This window comes from Suncus etruscus, chromosome 4, assembly GCF_024139225.1.
Source record: "Suncus etruscus isolate mSunEtr1 chromosome 4, mSunEtr1.pri.cur, whole genome shotgun sequence".
In the NCBI taxonomy this organism is placed as follows: domain Eukaryota; kingdom Metazoa; phylum Chordata; class Mammalia; order Eulipotyphla; family Soricidae; genus Suncus; species Suncus etruscus.
In genome coordinates this window covers 151,997,983-152,022,630 of record NC_064851.1, presented here as the reverse complement: position 1 = coordinate 152,022,630, position 24,648 = coordinate 151,997,983, and the positions used below count along the sequence as shown (strand labels likewise).

Sequence of the window (24,648 nt, the reverse complement as noted above, 5' to 3'; positions counted from 1 at the left end):
ATATGGTCCTCCGTGCCTGCCAGGAGCTATTTCTGAGCAGACAGCCAGGAGTAACCCCTGAGCAATGCCGGGTGTGGCCCAAAAAACCAAAAAAAAAAAAAAAAAAAAAAGATTTAAAGCAGATTTATCAATGATTATTGGGCATAAAGACAATGAGTGGTAGGATACAGTAAAAAACTCTGAGTTATAAACCTCAACAAAAATACTTCAACCAGTCAGGTGGGGTGGGGGGAAGGGCACTTGGGATATTGGTGATGGGAATGTTGCACTGGTGAAGGTTTTTATATATATAAAGAAAAAAAAGAAAAGAAAAGAAAAGGCCTCCCAATGCTAACTTACCACAGGCTGTGTTCTTTACATTGACTGTATAGAAAGAGGAGGTACAGTAAATGCACTCCATACACACCTCAACCCAGGCCCTTTGCCTGGTCTGTATTGTGAATTGGGGGACAAAAAAAAATACTTCAACCAGTCAGACTCTCTTTTAAACATGAAGGAATGATACATAAGATCACATGTAAACAAAAAGTCAGCAACTTCATAGACTCTCAATCACCTTTAAGAGAACAACTAAAGGGGCTACTTTAAGATGATGCCCACAAACACACCAAACTTATAGAAAAATAGCGCAAAACTCCATGGCCATAAACTCTCAATGTCAATGAATTAAACATACCAAACATGAGACAGTGTGGCAGGATGAACTAGAAAACTGAACTCAACTTTCTGTTGCCTGTAAGAAACACATTCAGGGGCCGGGAAGGTGGCGCTAGAGGTAAGGTGTCTGCCTTGCAAGCGCTAGCGTAGGACGGACCACAGTTCGATCCCCCGGCATCCCATATGGTCCTCCCAAGCCAGGGGCGATTTCTGAGCGCATAGCCAGGAGTAAACCCTGAGCGTCAAACGGGTGTGCCCCCCCCCCCCAAAAAAAAGAAACACATTCAAAGAGTCAGGGCAAACAGATTCAAAGTCAAATGTTCAAAGGCAATTCCTCAAGTTAACAACCCCCTAAAATAGGGTTTGATCATGGCATCCCATATGGTCCCACAAGCACCACCAGGAATAACTCCTGAGTGCAGAGCAGGAGTAACCCCTGACCACCACTGAGTGTGATCACAAAAACAAACAAACAAAAAAGGTTGGGGTGGCCATACTAGTATCATATTAGTACCAGACAATGCCAACTTCAGCTTAAGATTAAAAGAGACAGCGAAGGTTATTATTAATGATCAATGACATGTATACCACGAAGAACTCATACTCCTAAACATATATGCACCTAACTAGGGACCAGCAAAATACTTAAAACAACTATTAACAGACTTGACAGAAACAAAAAACATGATAGTAACATAATAGTAGTTTTAACTCAAATAGGAAATTTGAAAACTCTCCTGTCACCTCTTGATAGATCAAGTAGACTAAAGGTCAGTAAGGCTACAAAATTAACACACAAAAGTCCATGGTTTTCCTATATACAAATAGTAAAAGAAAGAGAAATTTAAAAAAAAGTCCTATTCACAATTGTGCTCAATACATCAAGTACCCTGGAATCAATTTAAGAAGTGAAAAAGCTACCCAAAGAAAACTACAAAACACTGCTTCAAGAAATAAAAGAGGACATACAGAAATGGAAACACATTGCTTGATCATGATTGGGAGGATTAATGTCATTAAAATGGCAGTACTCCCCAAAGCATTATACACATTCATGTAGTTCCTATAAGGATATTCATTACAGTCTTCGAAGAAATAGATCAAGCACTCCTGAAATTCATATAAAAAATAAACCTCTGGGCCCGGAGAGATAGCACAGCGGCATTTGCCTCGCAAGCAGCCGATCCAGGACCAAAGGTAGTTGGTTCGAATCCCGGTGTCCCATATGGTCTCCCGTGCCTGCCAGGAGCTATTTCTGAGCAGACAGCCAGGAGTAACCCCTGAGCACCGCTGGGTGTGACCCCCCCCCCCAACAAAAAACTATAATGTTAAAAGATAGCATGGTGCATAAAATAGAGCAAGTTTTTCTTCCTAAAGATTATCTATTCAAGGGGCTGGAGAGGTAGCATGGAGGTAAGGCGTTTGCCTTGCATGCAGAACAGTGGTTTGAATCCCGGCATCCCATATGGTCCCCCGAGCCTGCCAGGAGCAATTTCTGAGCTTAGAGCCAGGAGTAACCCTTGAGCGTTGCCGGGTATGATCCAAAAACCAAAACCAAAAACAAAAACAAAAAAAAAGATTATCTATTCAAAACATAAGGAAAAATATTAGATAAGAAAATAGATTAAAAGTGAAAGTAAGCTAAAGTGAGGGTTAAATATATATCATATATAATATAAGTATTATATATATATATATATATATATATATATATATATATATATATATATATATAAAGGATGACACGTGAAGATTTGGAGAGAGTGGTTGGTGTTCCTGGAGAAAATCTGAAAGGTGTAGATGTCAGTATCCTGCCAGATCCTCGTGACATCAAGAGTGCTCTGTAGAGTCAAAGGAAGTAAGGCTAAAACACTGGAAAGTCGTATGTAGGACCCTTTTGTCTGTTTTAACATCTCAGTGCTTTTGAATTGAACTGATTTTCTTTTAAGCTAGCCCAGCAAGCTCCAAAAAGCGTGGCAACCAACAGCGGAGGCTATGGCTCTTTCAATCAAAACAGCCATTCTGAACTCAGGTTAGTGTGTCCAGAGAAGAGTGGTCATGACAGAGTGGTCATGACCTGCAACTGGGTCCTCTTTGATTCAAAAAGTCAGTTCACCACAGTTTAGTGCAATCCTAGAAAAGGAAAAGTACCAAGATGAGTGGAGAGGTCTTCCAGCCACCAACTGGGCTCTGCACAGCCACAGTGTCCCAAGTAATTGAAACACAGAGAAATATAGGCAGCTGGCTCCACCTGGAAAGAGAAGTGCCATTTTCGCACTAGGACAGTGTGGTCCAAGAAGAGCACAAACACTCTGCTTTGCTGTAGCCACACATTTATTCTAGCCAAAGAGCCACACCACATTGTAAAGGTCATAAGGGTTAGCAAAGCAGAACCCTACCATACTTACTGAACAATGATGGTAGTTTTAAAGACCCAACTAGTATCAGCCACCTTTGATAAAGATATTAGACAGGAAATGTTGAATATGTTCATGGGACAGATAGCCAACAAGACTCAAAAGGATATGAAAGTAGAAATGAGAAAACTTCAAACAGAAAAAAACAGAACTGAACAGAACTCTACCTAGAAGGCAGAGTATCCTCTGCTAAAGACAGACTTTTCTATAGAAGATCAAAGAATATTTTAGATTTTGAGAAACATGTTTCTGGGGCAAGTCCTCGAGTTTCTCGTCGGAGAATGCAAACAGCATAGCTGTATTACAATAAATTTGTTTACAAAAACCAGACAAGCTGGGGCTGGAGAGATAGCATGGAGGTAAGGCGTTTACCTTTCATGCAGAAGGACGCTGGTTTAAATCCCAGCATCCCATAGCTGTATTACAATAAATTTGTTTACAAAAACCAGACAAGCTGGGGCTGGAGAGATAGCATGGAGGTAAGGCGTTTACCTTTCATGCAGAAGGACGCTGGTTTAAATCCCAGCATCCCATACGGTCCCCTGTGCTTGTCAGGGTCGATTTCTGAGCATAGAGCCAGAAGTAACCCCTGAGTGCTGCCAGGTGTGACCCAAAAACAAAACAAAACAAAACAAAAAACCAGACAAGCTATAGTTTACTAATCCCAGTGCATTAACTTTCATTGTATAGAAGAATAAAGAAAAATGAACCAGAGCAATAGCACAGCAAGTAGGGTGTTTACCTTGTATGTGGCCAACCCCAAGGCTCAATTCCTGGCATCCCATTTGGTCCTGGAAACCTGCTAGGATTAATTTGAGTGCATAGTCAGGAGTTACCCTGAGCACTGCTGGGTATGGCCCCCAAATAAAAAAAAAAAATAGAATCTATGTTGCACTAGATTTTATAAATGCATTTATGCATAAAGTCCAATATTTAAAAACATAACATCATAGCTGCTACGATTTTGCTCATTGGCTAGTTCCATAGACTCATTTTATTATCAAAAGAGATGTAAAATTAGCCATGTAAAATCATGGTTCCATCAGCCTTAAAACTGAAAATTGGGGTACTTGTTAGAGGATGGTCAAGGCAAGTTCTATTATGCTGAAGCCTTGATGTTGCACTCATAATCTACAATCACTGCCAAACCATTGGCCCAACTTCTCTACTTTAATACTGATCTCCACAGGGATACCTCAAAGATCTCTAAGACTTTATCAGAGTTAGTGTGGGAAGCTCCACACCCCGATTCATATTTCTGGAAGTCCTGGCAGCTATCTCCACTTCCCATAGACACTGCCAAGTCAGATGCAGAACCTGAAATTCATGGTCAATGTGGCTGTGCTTTGAGACACCTCCAAATTTTTCAATACTGACACCCTAGTAGGTACACACCAAATTAGATGTCAAAGTAGCATGGAAACCATCTGAAATTAACAAAACCAATAATAGAATGATCAACTAGCAACAAATAGCTTAGTAAATCTTCAGATAATGATTTAATGACCCCATTACAAGATATACAAATTTTCCTTTGCCTTATTTTTTCCCCAATTATTCCATTATCATTTAGTTGTAAACAAGTAATATAAAGTAAATTATTTTGTGCCTGCTAAAAGGGCAGTCTTGAGGATGGATGGGAATCTTGGGATAATGGTAGACAGAATTTCATACTGGTGGTGGTATTGGTGTTGGAACATGGAATGGCAGAAACAAATGTGTTATGAGTAACTGTAAACCATGATGTTTACATTAATAAAAATTTAAAAATTACCATTACAATTAGGCAAATTTTAATTGACATGTGTGCTTATATAATTCTACTTCCTCCTAATGCATTCAATTCAATAGACTAACTCCAATGATCATTTTTTGTTTTCTTTTTTTTTTGAGGCAGGTCTTCTGAGGTTTGCAAGACAAACCCACTGTACCATAGCTCTGACCCCTTTAGATACAATAGGTTCTCCATTTGTACTGAACCAATTAACAAGAGTAACTGGATGCTGTGTTCTTATAGGTTTTAGAGCGTATCTATCTACAAGCTATCTTTGAGAACACAGAAAAGGTCAAAACAAAAATCTCTAAACATACTACTTAGTGTAAACTGTCCTCTATTCTTTATTAAATCTTTAGCAAAGACTCTTAACTTGGGAGTGTGGCTAAGGGAAGTAATGGGTAACAAGTTGATAAGGCTTAACTTGTATTCAGACCTAGTCATAGCACCACTTCAGCCTTCTGTTACATAGCAGTGCCTCTGATTTTCTATAATAGTAGCTACCTGCAACCCCTCCAAGGAACTCATGGTCACTGTGTTCTTGACTCCTTTTCTCCAACCACTGCTTCTCCAATAGCCTTTTAGCTTTCTGCAACTGGTGAAGACTATGTACTATTGCTGGCTATAATCATGCTGTCTAGTAAATATTCAGGAGTCTTGTGGAATGACAGTTATATTATTAATATCTTGAAGTTGTTCAGATAAGAGTACTTATATTATAGAAATTGGTAAACACTAGAAATATAGGTATTTGAAAATCTCTGCCATTCCTTTAATCTAGTTTATTTGCAGACCACAAAGACTCTGTGTGTACTAATATTCCTCATCAAACTCCTCTTTCTCCTCAGACATAAAGCAATGTAACAATGCATTTATTATAAATTTAAAGAGGTGCTTGAAGAAATAATTTTTGCTGTTTACTATTTTTAATGAGAAATCTATTTTTTCCCTTAATATAAGCTGTGTTATAATCAAACTGTATTATAGTTGGGTAGTATCCAGTATACTTGGTGCTATTTAAGTAGGTGTATTTCAAATAGTGGCAACAAGAATATATTTCATACCTGCATGTCTAACTCATGGCATCTTTGAGCAATTTCCTCCTTTGTTGATAGAGCTTCATTAAGTTCCTCTGTAGTTTTCTTCAACTGGTTAAAAATAAAGAAAAAATAAACTTTTCAACGTGAAATGGCTAAATCAGTGATTATATGTATGCAATGAATATTGAAACAGCTTTTTTTTTTTTTTTTTGGTTTTTGGGCCACACCCTGTGACGCTCAGGGGTTACTCCTGGCTATGCGCTCAGAAGTTGCTCCTGGCTTCTTGGGGGACCATATGGGATGCCGGGGGATCGAACCGCGGTCCATCCTAGGCTAGGGCAGGCAAGGCAGGCACCTTACCTCCAGCGCCACCGCCCGGCCCCTGAAACAGCTTTTTGTATGGCTAGGATTCATTAGAAATTAAGAGTTTAATTAAAACATTCAAATCTCTTCTGTAAGGGCCTGGAGAGATAGCACAGCAGCGTTTGCCTTGCAAGCAGCCGATCCAGGACCAAAGGTGGTCGGTTCGAATCCCGGTGTCCCATATGGTCCCCCGTGCCTGCCAGGAGCTATTTCTGAGCAGACAGCCAGGAGTAACCCCTGAGCACCGCCGGGTATGGCGGTGTATAGTCATACACTTATAGTTTTACCTATCTTTTAGTATTCAAGTCTTTTTTGTAACTGTTTTTTCACATCAAATTTTTTACACACCTATCTGAGCTATTTCATTTTGGCAATACTTATAAGAATAGGGTTGGGGGGCTAAGAGATATTTCAAAGAATATGGTGCTTTCCTTGCAGAAGCAGTCTGATTGTCAGCACTGCTCATAGTTTCCAATGCACAAAAACCAGGAGTAAGCCTTGAACATTGCCATTATCTTCCCACCTTCAATCTCTTTCTATACCATCTCCCTCCTCTAACACAATTAATCTATTTCAAATCTTGTAGGTTTTTCTATCTTTATTTCTTTTTGTTTGTGGTAGCAGGGACTCACAAATGCAATTCATGTGCTATACGACTGAATTCACATTCTAGTAATAATTTAAAATTATAGGATTAGGGTTAGAGAGATAGTACAGCAGGGATTAAGGTATATGTCTTGTATGTACTTAACTGCATTTAAACAATGAATCTCACTAGGTTGCATTCTGACAGTTCCCTCAAGCACTGCCAGCTTGGCCCTGATAATTCCTGGCACCAGAGGGACAGCATGCTTGGGCTCTCACATAGAAGTTTTGGGGAGGTTGTTGAGAACTGCCAGAAGGAAACTGCTCTCATAATAAATTACAGGTTTAAATTCTGACCCTAACTTAAAGTCCAGCTTCCTATACAAGTTTTTATTACTAATTTGTATATCAATTATCAAAAAGAAATTGTTTGACTCTCAACCCAAACATCCCCAAGATGTGCCCCTAAATTATTATATAAATTCCAAGTTACTGAAACATAAAAATAAAATACTTCATACTGTAGTAATGATAAAAATTCACTTAAAAGAAAATACTGGGTTTTTATTCACGTGACCAAATCTTCAGATTCAAAGATACATTCAAGTTAACACTTTAAAATAAAATACCAAGCAGCTGACCCAGGATGGACCTCGGTTTGATCCCCGGCATCCCATATGGTCACCCATATCATGACTATAAAGCACAATTTATAATAAGTTAAATTATAGATATATTTGTTGGATAAGGAAATAACAACAGATCTATGCTTAATATATATGAGGACTGAAACATCCCCCAATTCCCCGAAAATAAGCTAGGAAGATGGCTCAAAGGACTAGAGTCCAGAACAGTAGGTATTATCTCTGCACAATAATGCTTCAACTTTGTGGAGCAATACCCTCTGCTTCTGCTAGCACTACCAATGTGACCCAACAAGCAAAAAGGGAGGCAGGGGCTTAAAGATTAGAGCATTTTCCTTGCATATGAAAGGTTTTATGTTTGATCCCTGGCACTGGAATAAAGGGGTAGAGTCATAAAATTATAAATTATTTTTTATAAATGTTTAAATAGTAATATAATGGTTTAAGTTCTTGAATTTAAGTAAAATAAATCATACCCACATATCACCAAATAAAATTTTTTTTTCAATAATACCTAATGATTACTTCTTTTTCATCTTAACATGGATTAAAATATTGCAAAATTAGATACCTGGCGATCAAGGTCAACATAGGCATCATTTCCAGAAGAGACAGGGGATTCTTTACTCATCAGCTGAAATTAAAATTTAAATGATTAATCATGAGAAGACAATGAAAATTACCATCTAATCACTATAAAATATATAAATATAAAAGAAACACTAATATACATAAAATTTTTCAGTCTAAATATAAAACATTTTATTTAGGATACCTTCATTTAATAATTACAGGAGTAAATTCTCACATGTCCAATGTGGGTCATTAAGATTTCAGTCTAGTCATAAAATTTATTATTGATCCCAAGCCCGGAGAGATAGCATAGCGGCGTTTGCCTTGCAAGCAGCCGATCCAGGACCAAAGGTGGTTGGTTCGAATCCCGGTGTCCCATATGGTCCCCCGTGCCTGCCAGGAGCTATTTCTGAGCAGACAGCCAGGAGTGACCCCTGAGCACCACCGGGTATGGCCCAAAAACCAAAAACCAAAAAAAAAAAAAAAAAAAAAAAGCAAATACTTGGGTTATCAGCCTTGTTTACTTAAGTGAAACCAAGCACTTCATTTAATAAGCCTTCAGATGATTTTAGTGCATAGTGAAATTTGAGAACCGTTGCTCTGCTATGTATAAGAAGAGTTGGAAGTCCCTTAGTATAATTAAAAATAAGAAACCAGAGGAAGAGAAAATATAGTGGAGTCATTTTTTTTGCCTTCATTGTGAGAGTATTAATAAAAGATTTTTATATGGCTTTTGTTTAAAATTAATAAAAAAACACTGTAAAGAAGACAAAACCCAGAAAAAATATTAGGAGGAAAATAATTGTGCCAATGAGAAATAATCACTTGCATGGTTTTGGATATTTGTTAAATCAAGTGTCTGGGGCTACATATGGCCACCATAGCACAGTTCATGTAAGACAAATACAATATTCTGACAGAATAGTCATCTAATTGTTAGTTTAGTCCTTAATAACACACTACCCTAAGAAAATCCTTAGATGTCCTAAACAAAACCTCTAAGACCTCCTCTTCAGTAATATTACTGTCTGTTCCTTAATACCACTCACTTCTCCCTGTGTTTCAGTTGTCATTCTTTTTTTGTTTTGTTTTTGGGCCACACCCAGCGGTGCTCAGGGGTTACTCCTGGCTGTCTGCTCAGAAATAGCTCCTGGCAGGCACGGGGGACCATATGGGACACTAGGACTCGAACCAAACACCTCAGGTCCTGGATCAGCTGCTTGTAAGGCAAACACTGCTGTGCTATCTCTCCGACCCCTCAGTTGTCATTCTTACATATGTTTCTCCCTGTTCAATACTTTATAGTAACCAATACTGGTTTGTTTACTGAAGCTCACTCTTCTTCTGGTAGACACCATCTCATTTTTGCAAACCTCACCTGTCCTACTTTACCTCCTACAGCTAACTGTTCAGTTACCTTCTCTTTTAATTCAATGGACTATTCCGGTCATATAACATTACTGCTAAATATTAAAATTAAACAAATAAAGTTCTGTTTCAGCCTCAACTAGGTCTTCACACTAACCTTACTGTTTATTTCTTTTAGAGGTTATTCCAAATTGTCTTGTTAAAGACTGTCAATTATCCCAAACTTATCAAAAAACCTTACCTCAAAGATAATTTCTAAACCTTGAAACTAGCAAATATCAGCCCCACATCTTCATTTTTCACGTATTTAACTAAAAAAATTAAAAAGGAATAGTGAAGGGCTGACATGACAATACAAGGCTAAGGCACTTGCCTTGTATATTACCAACCCAGGTTTGATCCCTGGCACCCCATATAGTCTTTGAGTGACCCCTGGGCATTATTGGTTGTAGCCAAAAGCAAAAAAAAAAAAAAGGGGGGGGCAGATAAATAAAACCCAAATCCCTATATTCTTAGTCAACACATTATTAATTACAATAGAAAAAAGGAACAAAAAACAACTCAAATGTCTATCAACTGATAAATGAATAAATGAAACATGGTATATGCATTATAATATCATTTAATAGAGCTACATCAGATAACGTAACAAAAATAAATGAAATAACCTGAAAGCATGCTAAGTGCAAAGAATAGAATAGACACAAATAGAATAGACACAAAAATAGTCACATATCACATGCATTTATTTAGATGAAATATCCAGTGTAAGACAATCCAGGTAAATAGAAAACAGCTCTAAGTTGGTTAACTGGGGTGAAGGGAAGAGGTAATAAGGACTGCTTGTTTCAGGCATTTCTTTTTTTTTTTTTTGGTGCTTAAGAGAAAGTTCTGAAACTAGATAGTGGAAAATGTATATTGTACATTGTAATATATTAAATGTCAATGAAAAATTTATATGTATTTACATGTATTTACTTTTTACAATTAAAAAAAATCATTCACGGGGTCTAGAGTGATAGAACAATAGTTCAGCGGTTAGGGTATTTGCCTTGCATGCAGCCAACTCGGTTTTGAACCCTGGCATCCCAGATAGTCCGAGCCTGCCAGGAGTAATTTCTGACAGAGTCAGGGGTAACCCCTGAACATTACCGTCTGCGACCCCAAAATAAAAAAACAAACAACCAGAAAATCAATCAAGTAGACCACTTGGACATGGTAGGCATGAACATGGCTGACCCGTATTTGATTCACGCCACCAGACACTTATACCAGGAGTGACCTCTGACTTGAGGGCAAGAGTAAGCCCTGAGCACCAGTATGTGTGGATCCAGAACTGAAAACAACACAAAAATTCACTGCGTGTAGGAGGATAGTATTTTTAAGAGTACATGCATTCTTAAGGCATTAAATTCAAACCATTATATGGTCACCAAACACTGCTAGGCCAAGAACTGCTGGAAGTAGCCTCAGAGAAACACTGGGGTGGCTCCTAATAAAATACTTTCTTTTTTCTTTCTTTGGTTTTTAAGGCCACACCCAGCAGCGCTCAGGGGTTACTCCTGGCGAGCTTGGGGAACCATGTGGATGCCAGAAATCAAACCCAGGTCTGTCCTGGGTCAGTCATGTGCAAGGGAAATGCCCTGCCACTGTGCTATCACTCTGGCCTAAAAAATGTTTTTTCTTTTTCTTTTTTGGGGGGTGTGTGGGGTAGGGGGGGGCACACCCGGCGGGGCTCAGGAGTTACTCTTGGCTCTGCACTCAGAAATCACTCCTGGCAGGTTTGGGGACCATATGGGACGCCGGAGATTGAACCCTGGTCTGACCAGGGTCTTCTGTGTGCAAAGCTAATGCCCTACCGCTGTGCTATCTCTATGGCCCCCAAAACTTTTTTTACTAATAGCTTCACAAAACTATAATTCTTTTCTTTTTTTTTTTTTTTTTTTGGTTTTTCGGGACACACCTCCGTTTGATGCTCAGGGGTTACTCCTAGCTACGCGCTCAGAAGTTGCCCCTGGCTTGGGGGGGACCATATAGGATGCCAGTGGATCGAACCATGGTCCTTCCTTGGCTAGCGCTTGCAAGGGAGACACCTTACCTCTAATGCCACCACGCCGGCCCCAGAACTATAATTCTTTTAATGAAAAAAAATTATTTTAACGAAACTGCTGGATGTCCTAGTAATTCTTGTTTCATCTAAGTACTTGCTATCTCACAAGTTTTGCTATAGGTATCCTTCCAGTATTGGGCCATGCCCTAATTATCCCTGGCCTCCTAGACTTACAGTACTTGTTAGGTGCTTAAAATAGTATTTTCTCCTAAATGGAAAAAAAATGACAATATATGTAATATATATTTAAATGAGTCTTTCATTGGGTCACTTCCCATAGAGTTGACTTTTTTCTTAACTGTTAATAGAAATGGGATGATTTCAGATCATGTTTTTCTTTCCTATACAAGCTTTTCTCTATGTTAATTCTATGTTAATACATGTTTGTAACAATAGCTTTAAGGATTTATAATGTTAATATATAGTTTTACATATTTATGTACAAAAATATGTATTTGTATTTAAAAAACAAATATATATGTGTTTATTTTGTTTGAGACACATCCAGTATTGCTCAAGGCTGACTCCTGGCTCTGTACTAAGAGACTACTCGGGATTAAACCCAGGTCTACCATATGCAAGGCAAGTGCCTTTCCTGCTATACTATTACTTTGGCAAAAACTATGAAATTTATTAATCCCCTTAGAGATGAGCATTTAGAGATACTTAGCATAAGGAAAAACTATCTAAAGATAATACAGCACAAAATTTATGGACAAGCTCTGGCTTCATAACACCTAGTTTGAGCTTTAATTGTATCACTATTTTTTTTAATCACTACTTTATTTTTTTTGTTTTTTTTTTTGGGGGGGGGCACACTAGGTGACGCTCAGGGGTTACTCCTGGCTATGTGCTCAGATATCGCTCCTGACTTGGGGGACCATATGAGAAGCTGGGAGATCAAACCACGGTCCATCCTAGGCTAGCGCAGGCAAGGCAGACATCTTACTGCTTGTGCCACTGCTCCGGCCCTTTATCACTACTTCTTACGTGAGCTTGAACAAGTTTCTTTCTGTTAAAAACAGGGAAAAGGAAAATAGGGGCCGGAGAGATAGCATGAAGGTAAGGCGTTTGCCTTTCATGCAGAAGGTCATTGATTTGAATCCTGGCATCCCATATGGTCCCCCGAGCCTGCCAGGAGTGATTTCTGAGCATAGAGCCAGGAGTAACCCCTAAGTGCTGCTGGCTGGGACCCAAAAACCAAAACCAAAACCAAAAGAAAACCACAAACAAACAAAACAAAACAAAAAAAACAAGGGGCCGGGCGGTGGCGCTAAAGGTAAGGTGCCTGCCTTGCCTGCGCTAACCTTGGACGGACCGCGGTTCGATCCCCCCGTGTCCTATATGGTCCCCCAAGCCAAAAGCAACTTCTGAGCACATAGCCAGGAGTAACCCCTGAGTGTTACTGGGTGTGGCCCAAAAACCAAAAAAAAAAAAAAAAAAACAAAAAAACAAAAAAACAAAACAAGGGAAAATAACAATATATACAGCAACAAAAGACTATGGTTGATTTTTTTCATCTTCTTGTGATTTAAAAAAAAACATAAAACAAAATTTGCCATTAAAACAATTTTAAGGGTGCAATTAAGTGGCATTAACTACAACTATAGTTAATTTAAAACAAGTTAGTAGATATATGTATTAGCATTATTTGGTACATAGTAGACTCTAGATGTTTGCTATTTATTATACATTTTGTATTCCATTTCTATAGAATAAATTCTGGGGCTGGGAAGGTGGCGCTAGAGGTAAGGTGTCTGTCTTGCAAGTGCTAGCGTAGGAAGGACCGTGGTTTGATCCCCCGGTGTCCCACATGGTCCCCTCAAGCCAGGAGTGATTTCTGAGCTCATGGCCAGGAGTAACCCTATGCGTCAAACAGGTATGGCCCAAAAACCAAAAAAAAAAAAAAAAAAAAAAAAACTCTATAATAAATTCTGAAAGTACATTCTAGGATTAATTGAGTCACAGCTCTAGGTGGCACGTTTATCCTTTTTGCTGTTCTTATTTAATAGCAGAATCCACAAATTCTGATAGCTGAAACTGGAGCTAAACCAGTAGTGGTACTTAAGTACTAAGGATGGTTGACAATAAGATAAAGAACAGTGGGGCCGGAGTGATAGCACAGATGTGAGCAGACCAGGGTTTGATCCCCGGTATCCCATATGGTCCCCCAAGCCTGCCAAGACTAATTTCTGAGCACAGAGCCAGGAGTAATCCAAGTGCTGTTGGGCGTGGTCCAAAAACAAACAAACAAAAATACAGAAGAAAACTGGGCCCTTGATTTCTGTAATGCTAATCCAGAATCATTTGTTTAATAAACACAGTTTATTAAATATATTTTACTGGGTGACTGACATTTTGCTATTTTATCATTGTGTCATTTTTGACATTGACAAACTTAATGCTATAAATTACTTTTTAGAATATCCATCAGCTCTACCTTTCAATATGTTTAATTCAATTAAAAATATTAAAAATAGGGCCGGAGAGATAGCACAGTGGTAGGGTGTTTGCCTTGTGCTCGGCCAACCCAGGACAGATGGTGGTTTGATTTCCAGCATCCCATATGGCCCCCCGACCCTGTCAGGAGCGATTTCTGAGTGCAGAGCCAGGAGTAACCCCTGAACGCCCGCTAGGTGTGACCCAAAAACACACAAACAAAAAATAAAAATAAGTAAATTTTCTTTTTTTGAAAGGCACTATGTAATGAAGTATTGAGTTGGTCTTTGTTCTCATCTACTAGAACAAAGCCTTTAAAGGGAACTTCCTTATAAAGTATTTCGTTATTTATAACAGGGACCCTAAGAAACTAAGATGGCTCTATTTCTATTGGCCATGCAGGAAAGATCAAGTAACTTAGAGGGTTGAAGCTTTGAGATAACTTGCATCAGGCTGAGGAACAAAGTAGGGATAGAAACTGAGTTCAACTTCATGGCCAAATATCTACTTCATCATATCCATATAATGTAACCTCAACAAAGACTCACACATGAAAACTTAGGCAAGGTTCCCCTGTTGATATTTTCATATTATGAAATCAACCATTTATTAATCTATATTTTATTTTTATTTATTTTACATTTCCGAGTTCAAGACACTACCTGAAAAGATGGTATATTGTATTGTCTTTAATGAATATTTCAAGCTGAAGCAAATTTGAGAAACAAGTACAGAAAGGACTTCCTGCCCTACCGAGAAGTAGGTCCTAAGATCCTCATGTGAGATGTCCTCATTCCACTCAGAAGAAAAAGAGCATATCTCTGAAGAGGATATTGAAAAGAATCTGAATGAGTAGGCCTTGCTGTTTTCCCCCAAATTACCACACTTAATTTGTACTTTTTAATTCTGTCACATTTCCCCATGACTCTCCATCTTTAACCAACCTCCACTAAAAAAAGGCTCAGGTTTGAGCTTAGAGTGATAGCACAGTGGTTAGGGCACCTTACTATCTGGGTTGGGTTTTATTGCCAGCACCGATTATGGTTAGATGGGATCCCTGAGAGAGTCAGGAGTAAACCCTAAACACTGCAGGGTGTGGACAAAAAAACATAAACAAAAAACAAGCTCAAGTTTTTAAGGATCTCCATTTTCTTTAAGAAGTCTCCAGTGCCAGTAGAACTTTTATTAAGTGATCACCAAGGATAAAGATAAGAGTAAGCCCTGAGCACATCTGAATTTTGCCCCCAAACAAAACACTTAATGTTTGATGAGAATGTTTCTTAATTAGGCTTGCCAATTTAAAGACCTTGCAAAATATGAGGAAAATGCTTTATCTAAAATTAGATTTACTCCATTAAATTTTGCAAACTAAAAGTACAAAGTTTCTGCATACCTCTTGAATGGCTGTCATCACAACATGTTGGACTGATTCCTCCATCATCATAATGGCTTGAATATACTCTGAAAACAAAAATAATCTGAAATGTCACTGTTCAAGTTAAAGGCAAAAACAGTCATGAAATTTACAAACAAGTTCATTCTAGAAACATCTTATATGCCTGCTTTATAGGTGAAGGTTGAAAAGAATCACATCACAGTATTTCTTTCCTTAGCAAAATTTCCCTCTATTATTATTCTGTATAAAATAGTTTAGGATACAATGATCCAAGGAAATGCATAATTATAGAAATAAAAAATAATTGAATGGTAAAAAGCCTTGAGTCAAAATAAAAAATATTTTTAAGATATCAAAGCACACATCATATTTTAACACAATTATAAGAGAAAATTAACATTTTCTATTACAAAAACTAAAACCTTAATGAATTTGAAAGCTGCTTAAGATATTTTAACACAATTATAAGAGAAAATTAACATTTTCTATTACAAAAACCGCCGTGCTATCTCTCCGGGCCCGATATTTGGCATTTTTAAAAAGTCACCTGAATGCCAACAAATATGGTTTAAAAAAACATTTCAGTGAGAAAAACATTGAAAAATATTTAGCCTAAATCTGCCTTTCTTCCCAGCCCTTCATATACTCAACAACAACAAAACAAAACAAAACATAAGATTAAGAAATTGGGCCCGGAGAGATAGCGTTTGCCCTGTAAGCAGCCGATCAAGGACCAAAGGTGGTTGGTTCGAGTCCTGGTGTCCCATATGGTCCCCCGTGCCTGCCAGGAGCTATTTCTGAGCAGACAGCCAGGAGTAACCCCTGAGCACAGCTGGGTGTGGCCCAAAAATTAAAAAAAAAAAAAAAAAAAGATTAAGGAATTGCCTAAGGGGCCCGGAGAGATAGCACATCGGTGTTTGCCTTGCAAGCAGCAGATTCAGGACCAAAGGTGGTTGGTTCGAATCCCGGTGTCCCATATGGTCCCCCGTGCCTGCCAGGAGCTATTTCTGAGCAGGCAGTCAAGAGTAACCCCTGAGCACCGCCGGGTGAGGCCCAAAAACCAAAAACCAAAAAAAAAAAAAAAAAAAAAAAAAAGCCTTAGCACTTCAGCTACTAAATTAAAAGGCATCTTGTATTTGGAATGTTAAACTGCAATACTTTGCATAATAATTTTTTTTTGCCTTTTTCAAAAAGAATGAAAGTATAGTCTGTTTAATGCTTAAGTTTTCAGTTAATAAAAAACACATTCTTAATAAGGTATTGTCCTAAGGTTACCTGTACCAAATCAAATGTGTGGTTATACATCAAAATATACATACCATACTTAAATCAAACATTGTTATAAGTGTACAGTAGGACTATAACTACTTGATTAGATTAAAAAATAGTTCTTTAGCCTGAGCTCACTGCTTTTTGTTATGTAAATGAGGAATATGCTATGAATATTTGAGTACAGCAAGGAGTATTTTTTTAAGCAAGGAGTATTTTAAGATATTCTATTCAAAGATAGCAAAAGCAAAGATTTTGAATATATTTATTGAATTGCAAAGATAGGAAGAAAAAGATACAGCTAGGATGAACTAAACAACCCTCAAGATCAAAGACCGTGAATATGGAAGGGAAGAATAGTGGCACTTATAATGGAGAAGGAAATATTAATGAGCCTACTGGAAGTGAAGAAAATAACTGTGGAAAAGGGAGGTGAGGAAGTTAGTAAGGTGTGAGAGGGGAAGCGTTAGTTAAGAAGCGGTGTTGCCACGTCAAGGCCCTTCCCCGCGAACACCGTAAAATGCCAAATGATAAAATGATGATGAAAACTACACATTGATATGCCAGTTCTGAAAAATAAAAAAATACAAATCTCATAGAAGTTCAAAATACATGCATACATGATTAACAAGAGTATATATATGTTCTTTAAGGAAATGCTGGTAAATGAGATGTATCCTGAAAATTTAACTGTTAGATCAGGTCCAAATTTACAGCACAGCTTAATATTAAAATTATTAAGTGAAAATACCAAGAAACTTTTTTTCTAACTTCTCACAAGCAAGATGCCTTGGGAACAAGTTCCAAAGAACCTATGATAATATTAAAGGCTATATATTGCATTTTAAATATGCAGTGACAGGTGACACTTAACAAATCAGACACTCATCTCATTTGATTGCTAGTTAAGAAACTGGTTTTTCTTCTAATTTTTCACAAGCAAGATTTCTTGGGAACAAGTTGCAAAGAACCTATGATGATGTTAAAGGAAGATATATGCATTATAAATATGCAGTGACAAGTGATATTTAACAATTCAGACATCTCATTTGAATTCTAGCTACTAGAAGTGTTTCTGAAAGCAGAAAATGCTGTCTGAGTATGTTAGATGACACAGTCTGGCTAAAGTTTCTGCATTTATAAAATTTCAGGTAAAAATGTAATCTAGGTGTTATAAGGAATACTTAGTCTGTATGACTAGCCTAATTAGTATCACTATGTTCTTTTCCATGATAATAAAACTTATAGGTGACATCCTTATTTTTTATTCTAGAATTACCAGGATTCAATAAATTAAAACATTTTCATCTGTCTGTTAAAATAAAGCATCAACTTGGAGATTTAATGTCTTTAATCTTATCTATTCATTTTATATTTAACAAATTTGTTATTTTAAGATAATGATCAAACTTAAAAATAAAGAAAGCAATAATTTTTGGAAAAATTTCCTCAGATGCCAGTAAAATGAGTCACAGTTTCAAGAAAAACAACATCATTAAATTCATACCTAGAATAAGTTCAGAAAAATCTGTTCTGTAATACCAGGGGACAGGTCGGAAGAACAAGAAAAAAATTTTGGGATTAAAACCCCCCACAAACTTTAAAAGTCATGGAACTAACAGTTAAAATATGTATATCTACATTCAACAAAGCCTTACCATACTCTGCCAGCAGCAGCTCCTTCTTAATCCTTCCTCACTATTCTCTAAATACAGCTGTGGTTTTTTGGTTTTTGTTTTGTTTTTGGGCCACACTCGGCAGTGCTCAGGGGTTGTTATTCCTGGCTATCTGCTCAGAAATAGCTCCTGGCAGGTACGGGGGACCATATGGGACACCAGGATTCGAACCAACCACCTTTGGTCCTGGATTGGCTGCTTGCAAGGCAAACGCGGCTGTGCTATCTCTCCGGGCCCACAGCTGTGGTTTTATCCCTCAACGGTAGTACAGATCTTTCTGACATTTGCTTTTTTGCAGTACAAACTTCCATACATCTGTATTCTTTCAAATATTTCTGCTTAGGTAACTTGTCTGAATTAAGACAATACTGTCTCTCACTGTATTTACCAGGACATTACAATTACTCAGATATGTGGCATTCTTGCCCTTTACTCAATTACAAGTTCTTCAAAGTCAAGTACTGTCTGTTTTATCTGACAATGTATTTCCAACCTACAGTAATGCAGGAGGCATGAGTTTAATATTTTCCTAATCATGAAATAAATTGTTGTAGCTGCAATCTAGTAATCAAAATATTTTTTTGTTTTTGTTTTTTGGAGTCACACTAAAGGTGCTCAGGGGTTTACTTCTGGCTCTGAGCTCAGGGGTCATTCCTGGTGGTGCTCAGAGGAATCATATGGGATGCGAGGGATCAAACTCAGATCGACTGCATGCAAGACAAATGCCCTACCTGCTGTGTGAAAGCTCTGGCCCCTAATAATCAAATTACTAATCAAATTAAACTTTCCAGAAATAATTGTATAATATTATTGATAATAATTTGGCTGGAACTTGTCCTTTAAGTAGATTACTGTTGAATATCAGCCCTGGATGGGGCTGGATGATGGTGAGATGGATGGAGAGGCTTTTCTCCTCTAGCCCAGGCCACCTGCCTGCAACTCTCTCCAGTCGGAGGGTCTCAGGGTGGCAGTGAGGAAATGATCCACAGACAGTGGATCATTAAGGAGACATCAGCTTTATTCAGGCCCTAGCCAACAAATGTGGCTCCTAAGCTTAAACCTTTTATGCTGGGTTCACAGTCAGCCCTGACATCACAACCTCTTTTGGCCATCTCTCCTCCTCCTGCTTCTTCTTCCAACTCCCTTGCTGATTCCTCCAAATCCTCTTCCTGCCCCTGAGGTAATAATCCTCTTTATACTTCCCAAAGACCTTCCCAGAAATGGGCAGATCTTACTAGCAGGTAAGGTTACACAGGAAGAATGGGGGATGGGGTAACAGATTACAACATATTCAGAGTAGTTAAAAATAACATACTTAAAAACTTCCAAAGTTTTACAGTATCATAATTAAGTTTCTTTGACTTAAAAACTAAATTTTTAGTTTACAAAAAATACTAGCAAAATCACAGAAAATGGCATTCTTTGAGGGTGACCTTAAAATTCTATTTGATAATTTATACTGATAACACCTATGGATTATATACCATGTTTTATCTTCCTTAATTGTTTTAAATATATACACCAATTTTAAATGAATTACCTTGCTTCTGTTCACAGTTCACAGCACAGCCTAAAATGAGCTGAAGCATCCTTCCAAGTTCTGCAGCATCAGAATGCTCCCCAATAAGGTTCACATCAGGAAGGGTAAAATCATTAATCTGTTGGCCTAAAATCTGAATAAAGACAAAAATACTTGGAGTGAATTTATATCCAGGTGGCCAAATAAAGTAACAACAATCAGTATAATAATAGCTCCAAAAATTCCCTACTAAGGACAGAGGTGTTCTGGCAATTTCCTTTAAATATCAATCTTACCCTCCATATTTAAGTCATAACTATCTTAAGTCATAGCAATTTAGGCTCTAATCTGAATGTTATTTTATGTTCACTAAACAAAGAAACCATTTTTGATTCCTCTAGAAAGAATTAATGCATACTACTACCAGAAAAGTTGAATCAGAGTAGAATATAGAGACATATATAGGACCATTCCTTGAACACAAAGGTTATTCCTAACTACCTTTTAAGAATATTGATAACAAGACACCTATTATCAAAAGGGAGATTAGAAGATTATTTTATGGATAAATTGACCAGTTCTAATGAAATAACTTATATGTAGACAAATGGGTTACTCTCTCAGATAATTGAATGGTTCTAAAGTGCATTCATAGGTGTACAAGAAGGATGGATGGATGAAAGTGGCTACAGTGTCTTTTAAGTGAGGGGAGAACATAGTAAGAAGTTAAGAAGTTAAGAGAGGTGAAGGAATTCCTGGTAGCTGATGGTAAGAAGTATGAAATATATATAAGAAACATATATTATATATATTTATATACAAACACATATATATTTATATATATTTTTTTTTTTTTTTTTTTTTTTTTTTTTTTTTGGTTTTTGGGTCACACCCAGCAGCGCTCAGGGGTTACTCCTGGCTTCATGCTCAGAAATCGCTCCTGGCAGGCTCGGGGGACCATATGGGACGCCGGGATTCGAACCGATGACCTTCTGCATGAAAGGCAAACGCCTTACCTCCATGCTATCTCTCCGGCCCCATATATTTATATTTTAATTCTGGCTTTGGAGTAGAGAATAGATTATAGAGAGGCAAATGTGCAACTGAAGTACCACTTAGACTAGTTAAGTATAAATGTAGGTAAGCTTGTGAGGAAAAACAATAACGAAAACCATAGGTTTTGTATCTGTACTTATTTCCAGTCAGAAATCCCCTAGCTTCTGCCAGCAATATCTGAACTTGAACAAGTCTCAGAGGATAAAATGATTTAGCCTTAGAATGGGGATTTTCCAAGGAGTAAAACTAAGGTAAAGGTATCAGAGAGCAGGGGTTAGGGTTTTTGCCTTGCACCAACCCTGGTTGGATTCCAGGTACTCTAGATTCCTCTGAGCATTGTTATAAATGATCCTTGAGCATAGAACCAGGAATAAGTTCCTGAGGACTGCTATGTGTGGCCCCAAAACCATTAAGAAGCATAAATATGGTGCACTGTCACAAGGAAGAAGGAAGAGCTAATTGTGAGCAGAAAATAAAATTTAATATAAACTAGCAAGCAACCACTGAGAAATTTTAATTTAATCATAATTCAATAAACATTATCTCATAATTATCTAATAGATACGAACACCCTAAAAATGAATTATATAATAGAAACCAACATCCTAGAAATTATGAAAGATAAATTCATATTATGATTCTTTTTTGTTTGTGGGCCACACCCAGTAGAATTCAGGACTCACTCCTGGCTCTCTGCTAAGGATCACTCCTACTGGGGCTCAAGGGACCACAGGAGATGCCAGGGATCAACCTCAGTTGGTTGCACGCAAGGCACACACCCAACCCAATGTACTATTGCTCCATTACTAATTCTTAGGTAATTTATCTTTCCTTAAAACTATAATAATACTACTTCCTAGAAGAATGAGGAAATTAAAATACTTACCTCATGGTTATAATCCAAGATTCCTTTTAAAATTTTCTTTAAATTGCTTATCTGTTTAAAGAGAGAGAATAACTAGATAAAATACATGCACAGATGAAAAAAAATTTTTGAAAAAAAATTTTAACTAATAATTCCACTTAATCAAAAATAAACAGAAAATATTTGTGTTTTTTTTTTGGGGGGGGAGTGGGGGTTACACCCAGCGACACTGAGGAGTTACTCCTGGCTCTTCACTCAGTAGTCACTCCTGGCAGGCTCCGGGGGACCATATGGGATATTGGGATTCAAACCGGGGTTATCCTGTGTTGGCTGCATGTAAAAATCTCTCTCTTTTTTTTTTTTTTGAAAATCTCTTAAAGTCAGCTATCAAAGCTGACTTAGGTTCAATCCCTGGCATATGGTCCCTGAATAATGTCAGAAGTGAACCCAGAGTGTGAGCCAGGAGTAAGCCCTGAGTCCCACAGAGTGTGGCTCAAGAATTTAGGACAGAAAGGAAGGAAGATAGGGAGGGAAAGAAAGGAAAAGAAAAGTAAAAAGAAAAAAAGGAAAGAAAGGAAAGGAAAAGAATAATCTATGAAGGAACATCTATCTCTAAATGTGTCCCAAATAGAATTTCTTTTTTTGTCCCCCTCTGCACTCCCCTCTCCCTCAGATACCATTTCTTAGTTGAGCATCAAACATTTAAGAAGCACAGGTAAAAAGTACCCCACCACCAGAAAAATAAACAATTATTTCTTGCAATGTGAGCATAACACTCAACACTGCAGGATACTTGTACCATATGAAACAATCTAGGTACAAATATCTTTCATCATTCTAGAGCACAAATATCTTCTAACACTCAACCTAGAGCAAAGGTTCACTGGTCTATATACAACATCTAAATGAGAGCCAGAATTACCCGAAATTTCTATTTATTTACTTATTTGATTTTTGGGCCACAACTGCAAGTGCTCAATGTTTACTCCTGGCTCTGAGCTCAAAGGTGACTCCTGGAGGTTCTATGGGGACCATCTGGGATGTCAAGGATAAACCCTGGTCAGCTGCATACAAGGTAAACACCCTTCCTGCTGTTCTATTGTTCTGGCCCCATCTGCAAATTATTTTTATTTTTACAATAATTCTCTCTCTCTCTCTTTTTTTTTTTTGGGTCACACCCAGCACTCAGGGTTACTCCTGGCTCTGTGCTGAGAAATCGCTCCTGGCAGGCTCGGGGGACCATATATGTGGGTTGCTGAGATTCAAACCACCATCTTTCTGCATGCAAGGCAAACACTTTACCTCCATGCTATCTCTCCGGCCCCTTTTACAATAATTCTTATAGTTGAATTTTAATTAGGTAAAATGTGTATACAATATAATTCTGTTGATTATAGGCATTCCTAGACAATGTCAACAACTGAAGATATCCTAGAACAAAGGATATTAGAACCTGAGATTACCAGATAAAAGATGTTAAACTGTGGCAATATAATCCAGTGATAAAGGATGTCAAAACTTTTTTGTTGTTGTTTTTGGGTCACACCCAGTGGCGCTCAGGGGTTACTCCTGACTCTATGCTCAGAAGTCACTCCTGGCAGGCTTGGGGGAACCACATTGGATGCTGGGAATTGAACTGGAATCCATCTGGGGTTAGCCACGTGCAAGGCAAAAGCCCTACTGCTATGCTATGGCTCCGGCTCTCAAAAACATTTTTTTTTAATTTTTTTTTTAAATCAGGAGAGCGCGATAAGAAAGAAAAAAATATGTCACATGTTAAAACTTAATTTATATTTCTAGAAAATCTGAAGATACATACTTTATATTCATTTTCCATATTTTGTTATTTGAAATTGAATCTTAAAAATGTGTCCATTTGAGGCCAGAGTGGTGGCACAGCAGTAGGGCATTTGCCTTGCAAGCCGCTATCCTAGGAAGGAACACGGTTTAATCCCCTCGCCCCACATCTCATATGGTCCCTCAAGCCAAGAGCAATTTCTGAATTCATAGCTAGGAGTAACCCCTGAGCGTCACTGGGTGTGGCCCCCCAAAAAGTGGTCCATTTAGAACTGTATTTTTAGGGGGCCAGAGAGATAGCACAGCAGTAGTGCGTTTATCTTGCATGCAGGCATATTCCAGGACTGATGTGTGTTCAAATCCTGCATCCCATATAGTCCCCCAGGCATGCTTTGAGTGCAGAGCCAGATCTAATCCCTGAGTGCTGCCATGTGTGACCCAAAATACATAAACAGAACAGACAAAAAATTGGTATTTTAGTTACTGCTTAAGAATACCATTTGTTTTCCTCCGATAGCTTAGTCATTATCAATAATCAGCAGCAATTGAAAAACCAAGAAATTAAAGGCTAAAATACAGAAGTGAAAATTCAAATCAGAACTGATATTTTCGGGTTGTAAATATTAAGAATATGACTAACTTTTTCTAGTTCTATATATTATTATTTTAGCCACATTTCTGACACAGAAGAAGAGTGTATATAACAAATGAGTATACAATTGTGTGTGTTGACGGTATTTTGGGGGAGGTTGGTGGGGATGCGATATACAACTTTCTGGTTAAGCTCATAAATGATCATTAATGTCTATTAATAAATGTCTATATTATCTTAAAGACAAATGACTATAGCTCTGATTTAATATTTATAAAATTTATAATTAAATCGATTTTATTGCCTCTTCTTGAAAAGATTTAGAAATTAAAATAGTACTACTAAAACAATATATTGAGCCAGCAAATAATAACCCAAAGGGCTTGAGCACACACTTTGCATGCGTTGCACTGGGTCCGATCTTGACACTTACAAGGCTCATTGGAACTGAATTCAGTGTGAACCAGGGAGTAAATTGAGCATCATTGAGTATGTTAAAAAAGAGAAA

General features: G+C 37.7%; 1 protein-coding gene and 1 non-coding gene across 2 annotated transcripts in view; one reads left to right on the top strand and one right to left on the bottom strand.

Annotated features, from left to right (window-relative positions):
• The window catches only part of HOOK3 (hook microtubule tethering protein 3), a 104,126-nt gene that overhangs the window by 51,173 nt on the left and 28,305 nt on the right, over positions 1–24,648 (bottom strand). The window contains 5 exon segments of the mRNA XM_049771916.1: positions 5,913–5,996; positions 8,052–8,114; positions 15,364–15,431; positions 19,852–19,984; positions 21,773–21,823. Coding sequence (XP_049627873.1) covers positions 5,913–5,996; positions 8,052–8,114; positions 15,364–15,431; positions 19,852–19,984; positions 21,773–21,823 — 399 coding nt within the window.
• On the top strand, positions 319–455 carry LOC126007858 (small nucleolar RNA SNORA51). Its single transcript, XR_007495335.1, has one exon. It is a non-coding gene; the product is annotated as a small nucleolar RNA SNORA51 (small nucleolar RNA).